At 35.5% G+C, this 17735-nt stretch overlaps 1 protein-coding gene across 2 annotated transcripts in view; it reads left to right on the top strand.

The window, feature by feature from the left end:
* Positions 1–17735, top strand: part of ROCK1 (Rho associated coiled-coil containing protein kinase 1) — a 90604-nt gene that overhangs the window by 50259 nt on the left and 22610 nt on the right. For both annotated transcript variants that reach the window (XM_075084790.1, XM_075084791.1), the window contains 14 exons: positions 355–443; positions 2019–2067; positions 2619–2754; positions 3200–3291; positions 3420–3666; positions 6332–6438; positions 7581–7731; positions 8637–8797; positions 9656–9840; positions 10526–10595; positions 12008–12102; positions 13881–14046; positions 15729–15822; positions 17320–17408. In XM_075084790.1, the coding sequence (XP_074940891.1) occupies positions 355–443; positions 2019–2067; positions 2619–2754; positions 3200–3291; positions 3420–3666; positions 6332–6438; positions 7581–7731; positions 8637–8797; positions 9656–9840; positions 10526–10595; positions 12008–12102; positions 13881–14046; positions 15729–15822; positions 17320–17408 (1731 nt within the window). The remainder of the gene's footprint in view (positions 1–354; positions 444–2018; positions 2068–2618; positions 2755–3199; positions 3292–3419; positions 3667–6331; positions 6439–7580; positions 7732–8636; positions 8798–9655; positions 9841–10525; positions 10596–12007; positions 12103–13880; positions 14047–15728; positions 15823–17319; positions 17409–17735) is intronic.

Genomic DNA, 17735 nt, shown 5'->3' with positions numbered 1-17735 from the left:
CTTATATCTTCGCAGTAATATCCTTAGTCTGATTCTGACAATACTTCAAACAAGGAAGATTTGACTTAGTTTAGCCTCGAGAATTTTGATGGAACTGTTCAGAACCCTAAAATTTTATGTGTGTTCAAATGATAAAACTATGTAATATTAAAGTTGTTTCTTGTAATAAACTTTTTTAGATTTTTTTTTTTTGGGGGGGGGGGATATATCATGTTTTAATAAGGTAAAAATTTAGTGTTTATATAGCCATGAGTAAGCTGTGATACAACGTAAGCAACACTGAATATGCTGAAATACTTTTTGGAAGTTTTTAAATTTAATGCATGTTCTTTCATGTACAAATATATATTTAAGCTGGAAAATATGCAGAAGATGATCTATAAGTTGGAAGAACAACTACATAATGAAATGCAGTTGAAAGATGAAATGGAGCAGAAGTGCAGGTGAGACTTTGAACTTTAATTGTTTACATAATTTAAATACATCTAACACACCAGTTCTGTATTACTGCTTTAGGGTTTGTCAGAATAACACTAACAATGGTACTGTAGGTCTCCAAGGGAGTTCCAGGCACAGGTTTAAGTCATTCTAAAACAATATTTAAATGGTTTTCTTGAATATAGTATGAAGAAAATGTTTTGTTTTCATTGGCACCCATGTAACACATATTGTTTCTGAACACTTGAATGTTTGAGTTTACCCGATGTCTCTGAATTCAGATGTTTTATTGGACTGAGGTTCACAATGATCATGCTGATTTTTTTAAAAAAATGTAAGTTATTGAATATACAGCATATATTGGATTATTAAAATTCACTGTATGGTTGCTAGATACATGGTACCTGTTGGAAAATTACATTCCTTTTTTTTTATTTCTGTGACTGGTAGATAAGAACAACTATTTGCTTTCTGAAGTCTTGTATCTGCCTATTTCTTGCAGCTACTCTTATGAACAAAGAGTTGGGATTCTTCTTTTCTGATAATCAGAAAATTCTACTCAGATTCATGCAAGCTAAATTCCCCCTCAGTTAGCTTCTCCTTTTGAAGTCTTGTCCTGAAGGCCTAAGTAGAGGCAAGAGGCAATGCTAGGTATACGGTATAGGAAGAATTTAAGCTTGTGAATTAGGATCATAGTGTGTAGCTGCACAAGTTACTTATGTGGGAACCGGTAGCCAAGATGGCCTCGTGGGAATTCAGACTGTGTGACACTGTTGCTTACTTAAACACGACTTCACTGGCCACACATTCCGATTGTTTTCCGCAAGCAAGACGTGCATTTCTTGGAAGAGGTTCCATAACTGTCTTCCTGCGGTACTACTGAAGTTATCAGAGCCCAACAGTGTGTCTTCTGTGTCATACTGTTTACTGCAGTTAGTTGATAGGATATATTGCTGTAACTGGTCCTTATTGTACCTGCCAGGTACATTGTCTGGGTCTTTTATGTTATCTCTTTGAAGAGGGATAGTTAGCTACAGAAATGCAATGGATGTGTCAATGTTATTGCCACTTAACTGAGGTTTTACTATGCACTTAACCTCACCCTCTCCATAGTACTATGTTCTAATACATTGCTTCAACAGAGAGACATTTAAATAATATTATTCAAATATATTTATCCATAGTAGGAAGCTGTCTACTGTTGAATTAATGAACCATTTTAGATATTTGGAAAGTTCACAACTAGAGGAAGTTTTAACAGTTTACCAGGGTATTCTAACCTTAATCACAGCCTGTTATGTACATATGCTGTTTCTACATTTGCAGATTAAGGAAGAAAATGTGTCACCTAAAGTTCTGCATATATACTCTGCAGCAAAGTTGATAAATACTTAACATATTTTGCAAATTATTGCCAATGATTGATTGCTTTCTTCAATTTCAAATGTTTATTACAGAATAGCATTAGCCAAAATGTAAATGTTCACTTTAGTAACGGACGCAAATTATTTCCCTAGAAAAACACTATGTATAATGTGTCCTTCTCAAATATTACTTAAACTATTTTCTTTTATTTTTAGATCTTCAAACATAAAGCTAGACAAGATAATTAAAGAACTGGATGAAGAGGTAATTGGGTAAAGAATGTGGATAGTACTTTAATGATTTAAGATAATTCTTCTGTGACTAGAAGAATTGTTCCAAGTTTAAATTTGAGAGCAAACCAACACATTTCAATACATAGCATTGGGAGCTATATTTTTATTTGTATACATCTTCAAAAACTTTTTCTTTCTGCAAGTCACGCTGCATTCTGTTTCCTCTGCTAAGTGTTTTGCTTAGTCTTGCTCATTGCCATTTCTCTGGAGGTAATCAAAATCAGTTACTCTAAAAATTAATGTACAAGTGATTTTTCTCTTGAGTCCTTATGTTGTCTGTTAATAATAATTTTGATAGTTACTTACATATAATCACGTTAATGATAACTTCTCTAATAATTTCATAAATTTGTTGTGTAGAAGTTAAAAAAGCCATCTTTTCAGAAAACTTTTTCAAGGAAGCCAGAAACTCATTCATTGGAAACGATGCATCAGTTTTCTTGATTAATTAGTTGCAGAGATACTGGTTTAGGGATCATTCCTTAAAATGTGTATAGAAAATACCAATTATTTTAATTTTAGGGAAATCAAAGAAGGAACTTGGAATTAACAGTGTCTCAGATTGAGAAGGAAAAGATGGTATTGCAACACAAGATAAATGACTACCAAAGAAAAATTGAGCAAGAGAATGAAAGAAGGAGGAATGTGGAAAATGAAGGTATGCCATGTTGTCCAAACGTTGACTCTGATGAGGTGTATGATGTGTTTTGGGGAATAATTTACTACCTTAGCATCTTAAGTGCTACACAACTTTAAAGGGACCTCTTCAAATATGAACACAAATTTTGGGTTTATTTTTATTTGAGTTTTAACAAGAACACTGTTTTTGTCCTATTTTCAGATTTTGTTCTCTTCAGTGTGTGTTGTTCTGCAAGCACAGAATTTGACCTAAAAATGTATATAAGAAGCAAAAAAGTCATTGAAAGGCCTGTTATATGCCAAGAATGTATTTGATTGTGTTTGTGAAAAAAAACCACAACCCAACCAAAAAACCAAACCAAACCAAACAAAAAAAACCCACAAACAAACAAACAACACCAAAAAGCCCAAACCCTAAGGATTTTTTTTTAATCTGGTGTATTAATGGTATAATTTCTCTTTAGTGTCCACGCTAAAAGATCAGATGGAAGACTTGAAAAAAATCAGCCAGCATTCTCAAATTACAAATGAGAAGATAACACAATTACAAAAACAAGTATGTTGCTTCTATTCATTGTCTTTATTATTTCTGAGGTTTGAGAAACAGTATTGAGCATTCAGAGATAACAAAACTGGTACCGTGAATTTTTATATTTGATAATCTTGTCTGGTTTATTTTAACAGCTAGAAGAAGCAAACGATTTGTTGAGGACAGAGTCGGATACAGCAGCAAGACTGAGGAAGGGTAACACAGAAATGAGCAAGTCATTAAGTCAGGTAGAGTCACTGAATAGAGAACTGCAGGAAAGGTGCAGAGTTCTAGAAAGCACAAAACTGCAGGTGGAGAAAGATTATTACCAACTGCAAGCAGCTTTGGAGTCGGAACGAAGGGACAGGAGTCATGGATCTGAAATGATTGGAGAACTACAGGGTAATTTTCTGTATTTATACTTTACCAAAAAAGTTGTGATAATAAGTACAGTTACATAAAGGGAGGAAGGCCAACCTGCAAACTGAGTGTGACTTAATAGAACAGTTTCTGAAGAGTGGATCTTACTTCCTGATCATGTCTGAGCGGCTCTTGGGAGGGAGAATATCAAAATCAAAGAGCGGGAGACTGCTTATTGTAAGCCTGAGGGGCTGCCCTGACTAAAAGTCTTGAGTCCAGTGGTACGAAAACATGAAAAACTGATAAAGTGATAGAGAAGTTCTGGTCCCCTCTATACAAAAAGGATGTGGACAGGCTGGAAGGGGTCCCGAGAAGGGCCACCAAGATGATCAAAGATTGGGAAGCCTGCCGTACGAGGGTAGGCTGGGAGAGCTGGGTTTGTTCAGCCTTGAGAAAAGGAGGCTCAGAGGGGATCTCATCACCATGTACCAGTACTTAAGGGGTAGCTACAAAGAAGATGGAGACTTCCTTTTTACAAGGAGCCACACGGAGAGGACAAGGGGGAATGGGCACAAATTGCTCTTGGGGAGATTCCGATTGGACATGAGAGGGAAATTTTTCACAGTGAGGACAGTCACCATTGGAATAATCTCCCCAGGGAAGTGGTTGACTTGGCCACGTTGGACACCTTCAAGAGTCGGCTGGACAGGGTGCTGGGCCATCTTGTCTAGACTGCGCTCTTCCTAGAAAGGTTGGACTAGATGGTCCCTGAAGTCCGTTCCAACCTGAGATTCTGTGATTCTGTGAGAAGACACAATGCTCTGTCTCACTGCCTTGGTGCAGTAGCCAAGTTGACGTACCCTGCACTTTCTCTTCTTTCATTTGTGGAGAAAGCTATTTTGTTGTTAAATTGCATATGTTTTCTTTGATGATGCTTCTACATTACTTTATAAGCAAGATGAAAAGCATAGTAAGGGGTGTAGAGGAATCTCTTTTTTTCAGGATGCTTGGAACTTTTTACCATTTGTACTTCTGATGCTTCATACTAGAAACTATTCAGATACATTACTTCATGACTGTACCTATGTTAATGGATCCTGACTCTTAACTTGTCATTTTAAACCATCTGTCTACAGTATTGAAAATAATTGTTGAGGAGTTTTGGTTTTGTTTTATTAAGGTAAACTTTGCAGCACAAAGGAAGATCTATCAAGAATCAAGTTGCTTATTTACTGTGTTTCAAGTGTAGTAAATAAATTTCAGTTGAACAATTGTAGAGTTCCTCTGAAAATACTGAGTGTAGTTTGATCCAGCCTGTTGTTAATTGCAAGCAAGAGGTACCAATGGCACAAGAAGACTATTCTGTGCACGTCAGTGGTTTTGACCACATCCAGCTCAGCAGCCTACAGGAAAAGGATTTTTTTCTGAAGGGTGTAGGGTTAAGGTGTTTTGCTGGTATATACCCAAAAGCCTTTTTGTAATTCAAATACTCATACAGCTGTTTTTAAAAGCACATTTAAAATTAATGAGAAAATTATAAGATTTAGGAAGACTTTCTCTTCTTCGATCTCATAGTTTCTTACATATTGCCAAGATGTCTCTTTATACTTAAAAATCAAGTGGACTGTAGTGTAGACAGTTGTATTTGAATTGATAGGTATATTTTTGTATACTATATTTAAGATATTAAGTGTAATATAGAGTAATCAAAAATATTTTAATATATTTATTTTAAAGGACCTAATCCAAATTATTCAGTCTAGAAATATGTACTACTACATCAGCTTATATATACACACACAGTACTGCTTTGGTATGTGCACGTATATACACACATGTGCGCAAACACTACTACTACTATGGCTTTGGGGGAGACCTTATTGCGGTTTTTCAATACTTAAAGGGAGCTTATAACAAAGACAGGGAGAGACTCTAACAGGGAATGTAGACAAGACAAGGGGCAATGGTTTTAAACTGAGAGTAAATTTCTATTAGATATAAGGAAGACATTTTTTACTATGAGGATGGTCAGCCGCTTGAAGAGGTCACCCAGAGAAGTTGTAGTTGCCCAATCCCTGGGAGTGTTCAGAGGCAGGTTGGGCAGGGCTTTGAGCAACCTGATCTAGTGGAAGATGTCCCTCCCCATGGCAGGGGGGTTGGACTAGGTGGTCTTCAAAGGTCCCTTCCAACCCAAACCTTTCTGTGATTCTTAGTATTTGGCATGAACTTCTGATGCCAGGCAGGGTCTTGTGGTAGATGCTGTGGGGTACAGGCAGTAGTTCCCCTAACCATGGCAGAGCACTTGCGTCGCAGTTAGGTGAATGCATATTGTATTAGACCCTATAGATTCATTTAAGACTGACTTTCTGTGTAATGTGCCTTATGTACATACTAGTGGAGTTAACATGTGCTTGTTGCATAGCACAGCAGAACCTGGATTAATGAAAGAAATTTTGCATATTAGATATTGGGGGTGATTGAAGGCAGGGACCAAGTTTTGCGTGTGATTGCTTTTGTGAATTGTTACTAATGTCATGCAGAAGGAGTGGCCAAGAAGATCAGTTTCCTTTACAACGTACAGCCTTTGCGTATCTGAAAAATTTGAAGATGTAAATATTTTAGGGGCCCAGAAATCAATAAAGGTTGAAAAGCTAATTGATCTAAGTCAAGTAACTAACACTGAATGATTTTTCATTTCTTATGGCAGTCCGGATTACAACTTTACAAGAAGAAGTAAAAAACATTAAAAACAGTCTCGAAAGAGTGGAAGCAGAAAGAAAACAAGCACAGGATATGCTTAATCATTCAGAAAAGGTATGTTATAATGATGTTGAGGCTAATGTTGTCAGCTTTTGCCTATATTTTCAAATAATATTTATTGATGTTGCTAAGTCCTGTGTTCTTGGTCTAGTTTTGGGTTAAAATCATGAACTATATAGTGCTAATTTACAATCTCATTAGGATGGTAAGTCTCACAAGCCCTCAGGTAGTTCTTACTTGTAGCTTTGAGTGTAAAATTCATGTTTGTCATTCACTATCATTGATTCAACGATCCAACCCTTCTGCCAGTAACATGTAGTTTTTGTTCTGCCTGCCTGCCTATCACTGCCGAGAGTTGCCTCCTGAAAAATCTATGAATTGAACCTTTTAAAATCCTGAAATTTAAATTTCTGCTTTTTCTGGATTTTAGTATGGCTGGATCAGTGTCTGACCTTTTGATCAGCTTTGGAGCTGCACCATTTTTATTTTTTTCCTTCCTTCCGTCTTTCCTTCCTTCCTAAAGAATGGTAGCAGCATGTCCCCCTAACATCTCTGATCTCTGCCCAAGACGGAGAAACAAGTAAAGGAGAGTAAAAGGAAATCCTGCACCTTGTTTCCAGATTGGCTACATAGTTAGCTCTGTGTTTTGAGGACAGGTAGGGACTTGCTGTGCTGTGTGGTCTATCCGAATAAACCACAGAGGTATGACTAACTGAGGGAGGGTGCAAGCAGTTACCATTCTCACTTGCTGTTATGTGAAGCAGTGATCCAAAGGCAAGCCCCTGTCTCTCAAAGCTCATCTCCAGTGCTTGTTTCATGAGTTACTGTTAATGGCTGGCAATCCCAACAATGCAGTAACATAATTGCATCCAGGTAACAATAATTCACATTCCTCTGTGCTCTGGTGTTATTGGTGGCTTAGCTGTGTGTTTTCAATTTAGGTGACTACTAATTATTCAAACTTCTCAGTTTCCATTATCTTACGATAACGGACTACTGAAAAAAAGTCAACGAAGTTTTCTCCAGAGCACTGAGTAGTTCTTGTCTGTTACTGTTCTTTATTAAGCATGGAAAGTAACACTGATAACTTCTTCATAACAAAAAGTTAACACTAAAAAAGGGAAGAAAGGAAATGTGATTCCCCCAGATATTATAGAAATGTTATAGAAATCTGGTAACTTTTTTCTTATCTTTAGGAAAAGAATAATTTAGAGATAGATTTGAACTACAAACTCAAATCATTACAAGACCGGTTAGAACAGGAAGTAAATGAACACAAAGTGACTAAAGCTCGGTTAACTGACAAACATCAGTCAATAGAGGAGGCAAGATCAGTTGCAATGTGTGGTAAGTGTTTCTTGCAAGTTTCAGGTAAATACATAATAAAAGGTATTTTGATTACGATATCCTAAAACACATCATCTTACAATGTAGTACTCTTATAAAAGTATTTTAATCCCTGTTATAAAGAAAATGCATATGAAATCTTAAAACATAGGTAATGAAAACTACATGTTTTAAATTATTTTCTCTAATATGGTACTTGTACCATAAAAATTGCATTGCTGCTTAATGTTTTGAATATCTTACTGCATTTGCAATTCAGAGCTTTCCTTGGCTTCTAAAATGCTGTTGAATCTTAAAATTCTTGCTAATGCTACACAGAATTGAAAGATGCATTATCAAGACAGATGTCTTGGAGCATTCATTCCTGTGTAACTGCATTAAAAATATCAGTGTTGTATTAGGCTTGTCTGAAGCAATGAAGTTTCTTTTATAGATACATATCCGTGAATCAAAGATGTGTCTTGATATCTTAATTGAATCCACCAGGTTTTCTTTGTGAAGGTCTGCATGTGTAGTTTGCAACTTTTAAGAAAGCTAACACAAATGCAGCACAAAGAAAGCATTTCTTTTCTACTATTCATTCATGGAAATGATCTTTGCCTTTATTTCATAATGATTACTTCAAGAATCTGCATTTTTTTATTTCTTCCACTATTTATCTTTCAGTTGTCATGATAATAGTCTAGTGCTTTGAAAACAAATTGGAATTATGTTTCTTTTTTAGTCTTTCTTGTAATAATGCCAGGAAGTTTTTACTCAGTAATCAGTTCATCTAACAGCAGAAGGGCTTAAATAGCTGCACAAAAGGGTCTGAAAAATATTGGGATATTTCACGTTGTGTTTACAAAAGCATTCGTGCAGATGCCACATATTCATTTTTGTTGTTTTTCCTTAATCTTGTTTAGAAATGGAAAAAAAAGTAAAGGAAGAAAGGGCAGCAAGAGAAAAGGCAGAAAATCGAATAGTTCAAGCTGAAAAACAGTGTTCCATGCTGGACTTTGACCTGAAGCAATCTCAGCAGAAACTGGAACACCTTCTTGAGCAAAAGGAAAGACTGGAAGATGAAGTAAGAAAAATGTTCATCACTAACAATTTTCTAGACAAATAAATTATAGTTGCATTGAGAAATAGAAAACTAAATTCACTTACACTGAGCTCCTTGTATAATACACCTCTCAGTAGAACTGAAGGCAGTTGTTGGCCTAAATAGGTAATTTCTGCTTGTTTCTTAGCTCTTGGATACCTTACATATTTGAGCCCTTCATTTAATATAATGCAATTTTTTGTGTTTCTTTTTTTAAAGGAAAAACTTGCCTCTGAATTTGTCTGTGTAGTCTGATTGGTTTGGATGGTTGGCAGTTCTGAGTTTGCATTATCCAGAAAAGCACATGTTCAAGGAAATGCAATTAGAATATTGAGTGTGAAAACTAGGTGCTTAAGAATAATAGTTTCATCCGTACTTTTTCTTTACAGGACACTGGGAATGAAGGTTGTGACACCTTTCTTGGGAGTCACTACTTGTGTAAACTAGTTTTTATGTAGCTGATAGGCTGCAGTTTTTTCTAGGGTGAGAAGTTTTTAAGATCTGAAATCCGCAGAGAGGTTTGCAGGACCTTTCAGCAGACAATTTGTGTTTCTTCCATTGTTGCCTCTAAGATAAGATAAAACAGATTTGGGACATTGAAATAAGCTAAGTATGGGGAAGCTTTATCATCATGCGGCATCATATCAGTACGTTCTATAGGTGCAGCAGCTTTCTATAAGATCACTGCACTGAAGTGTTTGGAGATTTAGAAATATTTTTATGTATTGTACAATGTAGCATCTAGACAGTGGTATTTGGCAGAAAATGATCCGTATGTGAAATGGTTTCAACCACATGCAATTCAGCAAACGTTCCTAAATTGAAATATTTCTCATTTAGGTAAAGAATCTAACACTTCAGCTAGAACAAGAGACAAATAAGCGAATAATGGCACAGAATGAATTAAAGGCACAAGCTTTTGAAGCCGATAACTTGAAGGGTTCCGAGAAGCAGCTGAAACAGGAAATCAATACGTTGTTGGAAGCAAAGAGATTACTGGAATTTGAGTTGGCTCAACTTGCTAAGTAAGTAAAAATCTGAAGTAAAATGGAAACAGTTGCTTAATTATACGTGTGCTGTTTTGCCTGTTCCTATTAGTGAAAACAGTTCTCTGGTGCCTAGACATTTTTTCTTAAACTAAAAATATTTTTAGCTGCGTGTTATGATTTCTGTATGTATCCTTCAGTATTGGAATATTTTTGTTATGAGCTATGATGCAGAACAGTTCTTGGCTCATCATTCTATGTCAAGGCATAGATATATGCCACTTTTATTTGTGTGACTTATGGACTGACTGTGGTACTACTTATTAAATCATATGGGACTTCTAGCTTTGCTACATGGGAGTGAACAGCTTCCCCTGCCCGCCTCCCTTTAACTACCTGATTCTTTTTCTTAACATTTCTTAAGCTGACTGAAGACATTCTTCATTAATTGGGCTCCTATCTATCTTACTAAAGCAGACTTAACATTTCTCCATTTAGAGTACTCTTTGTCTTCTTAATTACATTCTGAAGTGATCATCAGGGTACAATAAGGAACATAATTAAATCAGAATCTTTAGGATACAGCAAACTGTTGGTCTTTGTGAAATAATATGTGTGCAGATTAACATCTTTGTTAGATGCTGTTCTGGCTAGAAATTGTCTGTCTTTATAATTTGTTAATAGCTGACTTCTTATATGGTTTCCATTTTTTATTCCTTCAAAGACAGTACAGAGGAAATGAAGGTCAGATGCGTGAGCTTCAGGATCAGCTTGAAGCTGAGCAGTATTTTTCGGTAAGACTTGCAAAGAATTGTGAGTGCTACATTTTGACATGAAATGATTGAACAGTAAATAGTTTGACATACTAAAACATTTTAAATATAAATAACAACCTGGCATAAATCAGCAATTCACAGCATCCTGCTTAAAACACAAACAACGAACAAAGACTATCCAACGTTCTGTAATTCTACCTAATACGTTGCTTTGTAGTTGTTTATAAAATCTTATGTATATTACATTGAGTGACTCTTACATAGATTATTCTTCAGAGTAGTTCCTATCTTGAGGTGGAAAAGAGATATTTTTCTGACGTATTTGCAGACTTCGTATAGAGTTCAAAATCTCCATGCTTACTGGAATACATTCCATGCTATTGATCTACCATAAGTGTATTTAGTAATCATAGGTTGAGTAGCATTCTGCACATATTCCTCATCCTTCTAAAAAAGATGCACCTGAGTCCCTGAAGAGCCTTATTTGATATTCCATGTAGCCAAAATGTGTACTTCTTACATTTAGTTTGATCTGTTTCATTTCTGTGAGAAGAAGCAATAGCATCGGGTGCTCTGTAACAGCTGAACTAAAAATACATTGGTGGATATGGACATTTCACTTTGGGAAGTACTTTTTAAATTTGGTTCTTCCTTGAAGGGGCAATAAAAAATTTTGTGTTTACTAAACTGCATATGATTGTAATTTCATTGTGTGTTACAGATTTTTGTGCATTTCCCCATAACATACTGCTAATAAGATGATCCAAAGTATTGTGGTTCATTCTCAGTTTTTTCTTTTTTCACTAGCATGTAGTTTAAATGAGACATTTGTAATTCAGTCTGAATATTTAGCAAAAGTACTTCATTGTAGAAGATCAAATTTTAACTTTCTGAATTACTGGTGGTGTTAATAATGATGTAGTAATTAAGAACAGAAGTCATTCACGTAAATCAGACCTGTGCTGAATCAGTTAAGACAAGGTGAGTCTGTACACAAAAAACTTACAGTCTAAGAGAAAAGATACATGGATACAAACAGAATACAACAGGTGGAAGCATAGGACAAGTATTAGCCTTGTTTGGTTAACCTTTTGAGACAGTGATGCTAAAGAGGAGGTAGTTTTGTCCTGTCTGCCTCCAAGAGACCTGCTCAGCTGTGTCCTAGTGCCTTCCTTTCCGTTTGTCAGTAGGTGTGTTTGTACAACTATGTAGGAAACCAGGCTAGAAAACTGAAAACTAACCCAGTCACATCAGTTCACTACACAAGGGAAACTGGAAAGGGGCGCCTCGGACAGGGAGGAAAGAGTAAATTACATTAAAGACAGTACAGGCGTGTGTTGGGGTTTGACAGATTCAGACCAACCAGTACCAAAACAATGAAGAATGGAATTTGAATAATGATTTTTTTTTTTTAATGCTTTCTTTTACAGACACTTTACAAAACTCAGGTTAAGGAACTGAAAGAGGAAATTGATGAAAAGAATAAAGAAACTCAAAGGAAAATACAGGAATTGCAAAATGAAAAGTATGCCCATTGTGTTTCTCAAATAGACATAAGTTTTTCTTATAATACTGTCTCATTCATGAAGATTTTGAATCTGATTTAAAATGTTTTAATTCCTTCAGAAAAAGACAGGTCTCAAAAGTGTTCCATAACACCTTGGAAGATGGCAAATACATAGGATATTACCTATGCTGACTCACAAAGCCAAATATGGTTATTCATATTTGCTTTGGACTCTATTTGTAATATGTGGAAGAAAAATGGTAGCTTCTGAGAATTTAGGAAGTTGCAGAATTATGAAAAAACATTACAGTTTGTGATAATAATCTTGCTTGTGTAACAACTTTTTTTATTTGATTATATTATCGTGATAATTATTTGTTATATTTCTATAGCAAGTATTTGAGAAAAAGATAATGAAAATATTTTTATTTCTAAGTTTAGCATGCTTCTGATTACAGCAAAAACCAGTTAATCCAACAACCATTAATTGTGATGTACTATTTTCTAACTTAGCAAATGAGGAAAGAAGTTTTTTAAGCTTGTTTTTCCAATTTATTTATTTATTTAATATATATTCTGAAGAAGGAGACTGTAGCATTACACATGAAGCAGAGTTTCTGTCTTCTAAAATCTGGGTCTCTTGTTCTACTTGAGCAGCAGCACTGCAACACAATCTAAAGGGAGGAGGGTTATGTACAGTGTTCACGATGCATTTCGGTGGGCTAAGAAAGGGAGGAAAAAAAGATGTTGGCTAATAAATATGATGTAGGAGGAAAATACCTGTTTATGCAAAGTTGTTCATGAGTAGTATCCAACTTAAAAATAAAAAAAGGGAGGAGGGCGAGGGGAAGGAATAATAGACTTTCTGTAGTCCTCTTGTGGGTTTTTTTTCTTTTCTCTTTTCTTGCCTATTCTTATAGATTCCTTGTATTCTATTCCCTCTCTGTTCTCCACAGTCGTGTGTTCATCCTAAACATTTTTCACCTGAACACAACTTTGGGAATTGTGACAAACTTAAGTATACTTCAACAGTTACTTTTTTTTACAGTAGAGGCCTGTATCTACTACAGATGTATCGATTCAGTGGATGCCATAGCATTACGTATTTCACTGCATAAATCTCTCTTTATTTTGCAGCGCAGGAAGGGCATCTGCAATGAGCCCATACTGCAGTAATGTATTGCCACCTCTACCTCAGCATGCTGTGGGCTGTGTCACAGGTTGCTGGGTACATCTGACTCATGGGTGCTAGACTGGCCACTGTGTTTTATGCATGTTTCTTTGCAGGCAAATATATAGGAGCTCTACCTGTACTCCAAGCAAGAGCAAGAAAGTTTGGCTTGTATGCTGAACTGATTAGAAGTTGTGTATATGTTAATGAGATACTGCACCTAAGTTACTGCCCCCTGCCTCTCAAGCTGTAGGTAGAATTTGCCAGCCTTTCTGCAAAAGGTTGCATAGGCATAGAACAACTGCATATCTTCAGAAACTTTATGTAATACATGCAATTCAATTTTATTTTTTATATCTCAAAGGCAGGAGAATTTGACACCTGGATCCTAAGGGTTGGTGATGGGTGATTGATATTTTAACTGAATTACAGTAAGCTTGCTGCTGTAGCTTGTGTGGACCATCAAAAGATATAAGTGTACAGAGTGTGGTTTTGTAAATCTTGTTTTCCATAAGAAACTAAGATAATGGCAATTAGCTGAATGGTTTAACATGGCTTTGTTAGTCTTCCTGAAAATTTGGAATGTTTTGCATAGGGGAGCAAAATCTTAATGTCCTTTTTACAGAGAAACGCTCACTACCCAGTTGGATTTAGCTGAAACCAAAGCTGAGTCGGAACGGTTGGCACGAACAATCCTTGAAGAACAGTATTTTGAACTAAGTCAGGAAAGCAAAAAAGCAGCATCAAGACACAGGCAAGAAATGACTGATAAGGACAGCATCATAAGAAGGGTAAATATTATTACACTGTAATTAATACCTATCTATATCCTCCAGCTGGAAACAAATTTATCTTTTTATTTTAATTTATAAAGTCTTGTTGTGGTCATAACTGGTAATTATTGAAGCATCTGAGTCTTGGACTCAGTTGGAACCTTAAATATTTAATTCCCATCACATGAACTCCCAAAGAAATGTAACTCAATGAATCTGAGGCGAAACCAGATTGAAAATCCAGCAAATGTCTGTAATTCAGTTATTAAGCCTTTTGTGATTACTACTTCTCATTGCGCAATATATTTTTAAAATCTTGTAAATTTGTGGAGGTGTGTATTAGAGAATCGTATTGCAAAATTACTTAGTCTTTAAACAACAACAACAAAAAAATTTGGAGTTTTGAGTTTCTTCCCGCTGCTCAACTATTTGGAAAAAACAAAACAAAACCAAAAACCACAAAACCCCCACCCATCCAAACCCCAAACTGTAATTTTTTAAGATACTTTATAGCATAGTTCTTGAGTATTAGTATCAGGTTGATAAATCTCTTAACTGAGGAGTTTCAAACAGCAAGCTGTATATAGTGTAGTTATTTTATCATCATTGTGTTTTTCCATTTATTGTCAGCTATGCAGATTTTCTTAAGAATCCTGGAGGTGTAAAACTTCAGGAAAACTAGGCATAACTGAACTTGGACTTGAATTGAACTCAAAGCTTTCTGTTAGTGCTACCATGGATATTACACCTCTGTGTAAAGATAGCGGAAGTAGTGCTTGTTACACATTTTCTTTTATAAGCTTGAAATCTCGAGAATGTCACCATTTCTGAAACATTTAGAAGACTGTCTCTCTATGGCATCCAAGGAATGCCTTCTTGCCAATATGTATGTTGGTTTCGAATATTCTGGTAATTTTTTCAGAGACCTCGATACACAATCATTTCTATAGGCTTCAAACAAAACCTTTTTTTCAGGAATGCAATTATGGCTGTTTTTAGTATGTATTTGTTAAGTGGTTAACAAAGTGATCCTGACTGTGTCTTCTGGCATACATATTCAAAGTATAATGGTGTGGTTTTGGGTTTTGGTTTGTTTTTTTTTTTTTTTTGGCAAGCCTATGTACGTATTTACCTATACATGCTTTGACTTAGACCACATGTAGTTTCATTTTTATGCTGATTTATGCCTGTTTTTCATGATATATGACAATTATTTAGCAGCAGGTGTCATGAATCTGCTCTAGCCTTGGATGCTGGGGTTGTATCATCTGTCAGCTGCATTTTTATCTGCATTCAGGGGATCAGGCCTTTAGGTGCTACTTCTTCTGAAGTACCACAAATTAATTGAAAATTGCCACATTCAATAATTGACAACCTAATTTTGCTTAAGTTGAGTTTTTAATTATATACTACTGTGCTATCAGTTCTGCAAAGATTATTTAGAAAGGAAAAAAAAGATTTATTTCTGGGACAGGTGTATTTTGAGCCTCCTGGTAAATCAAGAGAGCTTAGAAGAAAAGTACCTTTTTTAAAAAAAAATCAGGCTTGAAAGGTAAGCAGATATTTTTGTGTATAGTCTGAGAAAGGTGTTCCAAATAAATGGCTTTTATAGATTATGGTGTATTTAAAATAATAGTATTATAAATAATTTTAGAATTATGGCAAGTTCATTATTTTAAAATATGTTTGTTTTCATTTAGCTGGAAGAAACTAATAACACGTTAACCAAAGATGTTGATTTAATAACGAAGGAAAATTCAGAGATCAATGAAAAAATTAAGAAACAGGAGGAAGGTATGTCATGTTTTCAGTTTTAATTCATCTGTTATGAAGCAGAATTGAATTTGAAGTGTATGTGGAAAAATGGGAAATGGGAGAAGACATTGCTGTTTATCTTCCCTACTATTTTGGGTTGATGAAAAATACTATAAGCCATTGTTTTCACCTTGGAAATATATGTTCCATGTAAATTGCCACTCTTTCTACTGTATCGCTTCCATTGCTTCCATTTCCATGCACTGCCTGTGTTGTTGAAAAAGATTAAAACCTCAGCTGTAGCAGGTAGGAAAAAGTGAGTATCTGCTCACAGTCCCTCCTCACTTTTTAAAAAAAGTTAGCAATAAGTCCCTGCAGGTGTAGTCAGGAATGCCTGTCCAGTACAGCTCATCGAAATATGCCTCTCTAACCCTCTTCTGCCAGCCATGCGCTTGTGTGCATGAAGGTTATTAAGGAAAAGTATTTTACTTATTTCATATTGTACACAATATATTTATTAAAGTTTTTGTTTCCATCTCCAGTGTTTACAGTAAAGCAGTATCACTATTTCAACTTCCTTAAGATCTCACTTAGATTCAGAGTCCAAGTTGTGATGTCACGTGTATCAGTGGATTGCCATTCTATTTACATGCATTCTGACTATAGAGGAAGTTACTTCCTTATTCAGTGTACTCCCATGTTTTCACATTTGAGCAAGGATTATGAAATCGGAATGCATGCTTTAATATCTCTTGACTGTGAGAGTAAAAGCCTTATCGGTATGTGTTGCCAGTGCTGTTGCAAACACTGCGTAGGCAGGAAGGCATACAAAAATATTTTCCCTTAGTTCTGCATTTCCGTAATAGCCGGGATTGGGTGAGCAAGCAGTTTTCAGTATTTTTCAGTTTATGGAGTTTGTTACTTTCAAGTACTTGAAAATCGTTCTTGACTGTAGCTTTGGTGGAGAAATCCTTATTAGTGAAATGCATACTTCTAGCAACTTTGGGAACAAATCAGCAGACTGGAGGTGTGATAGTAAGACTGGTAGAATTGAGTAACCGGTGTGTGAAAGAGGTGGGGAGAACATAACAGTCATTCCATGTTTTTTGCATTTTTCCCTATGTTGTCTTTATGCCTTATTTGAGAATCTGTACTGAATGTGAGTGCAGTCATATCAGGCTTATTCTGTGCGGGTACTGACTTAATTTTTGGTACTGCAGAAACATTTTTGGTATATGCAAACAAAAAGGAAGTGGGGCAACAAACTTAGTCATCACGAGGAAACAAAAATACATACGTTGGATTTAGTATTTCATCTTGGTGCCCTTCTGATAGATCCTCCTGGTAATTTTCTGTCAGTACAGTAGCATTAAACCGGTGACCTTTATTGTTGCAAACTGTATTTTGCACATTAACTGACACAACAGGAAGATGGAGGAGAAATGGAGGAAAAACAGTTATGCAATTGAAGTGATTAAACTTACAAATATGTACTTTTTCCCTAAAATATCTCAAAGATTAATATTTTTTTAACAGAATACAAAATGAAAATAGAGGAAGAAGTCAATAATATTAGAATGCATTATGAGAAGAGCATTAGCACTGAAAGAACTCTGAAGACACAGGTATAACTTTCAATGCAATTTAATAACAATTACTTTGCATGTCAGATATATTTTCAGTTTATTGGTTTTTGTGCAACTAACTCCTAGCTCCTTTGAGATTAAGTTTATATTAACCATGATGTATAGTATGTATTGTTGATATTTACAGTTGAAAGAGTAAGTTTTGATATTGTGTACTTTTCAGTATTACTTCTATTGTGAGTAGGGGCTGTTTATTTCAGTGAAGTTTTTGGTTTGGTTGGTTTTTTTTGTCAAATGCTATAACTAGAGGAACTTAGAAGTTTTGTATGAAACATGCTTACATATATAATTTTTTCTTACTGGTTT

The sequence above is a fragment of the Phalacrocorax aristotelis genome, chromosome 2 (genome assembly GCF_949628215.1).
Source record: "Phalacrocorax aristotelis chromosome 2, bGulAri2.1, whole genome shotgun sequence".
In the NCBI taxonomy this organism is placed as follows: Eukaryota; Metazoa; Chordata; class Aves; order Suliformes; family Phalacrocoracidae; genus Phalacrocorax; species Phalacrocorax aristotelis.
Note: the sequence above shows the minus strand (reverse complement) of the source record. Positions and strands in the feature narration are given on the sequence as shown.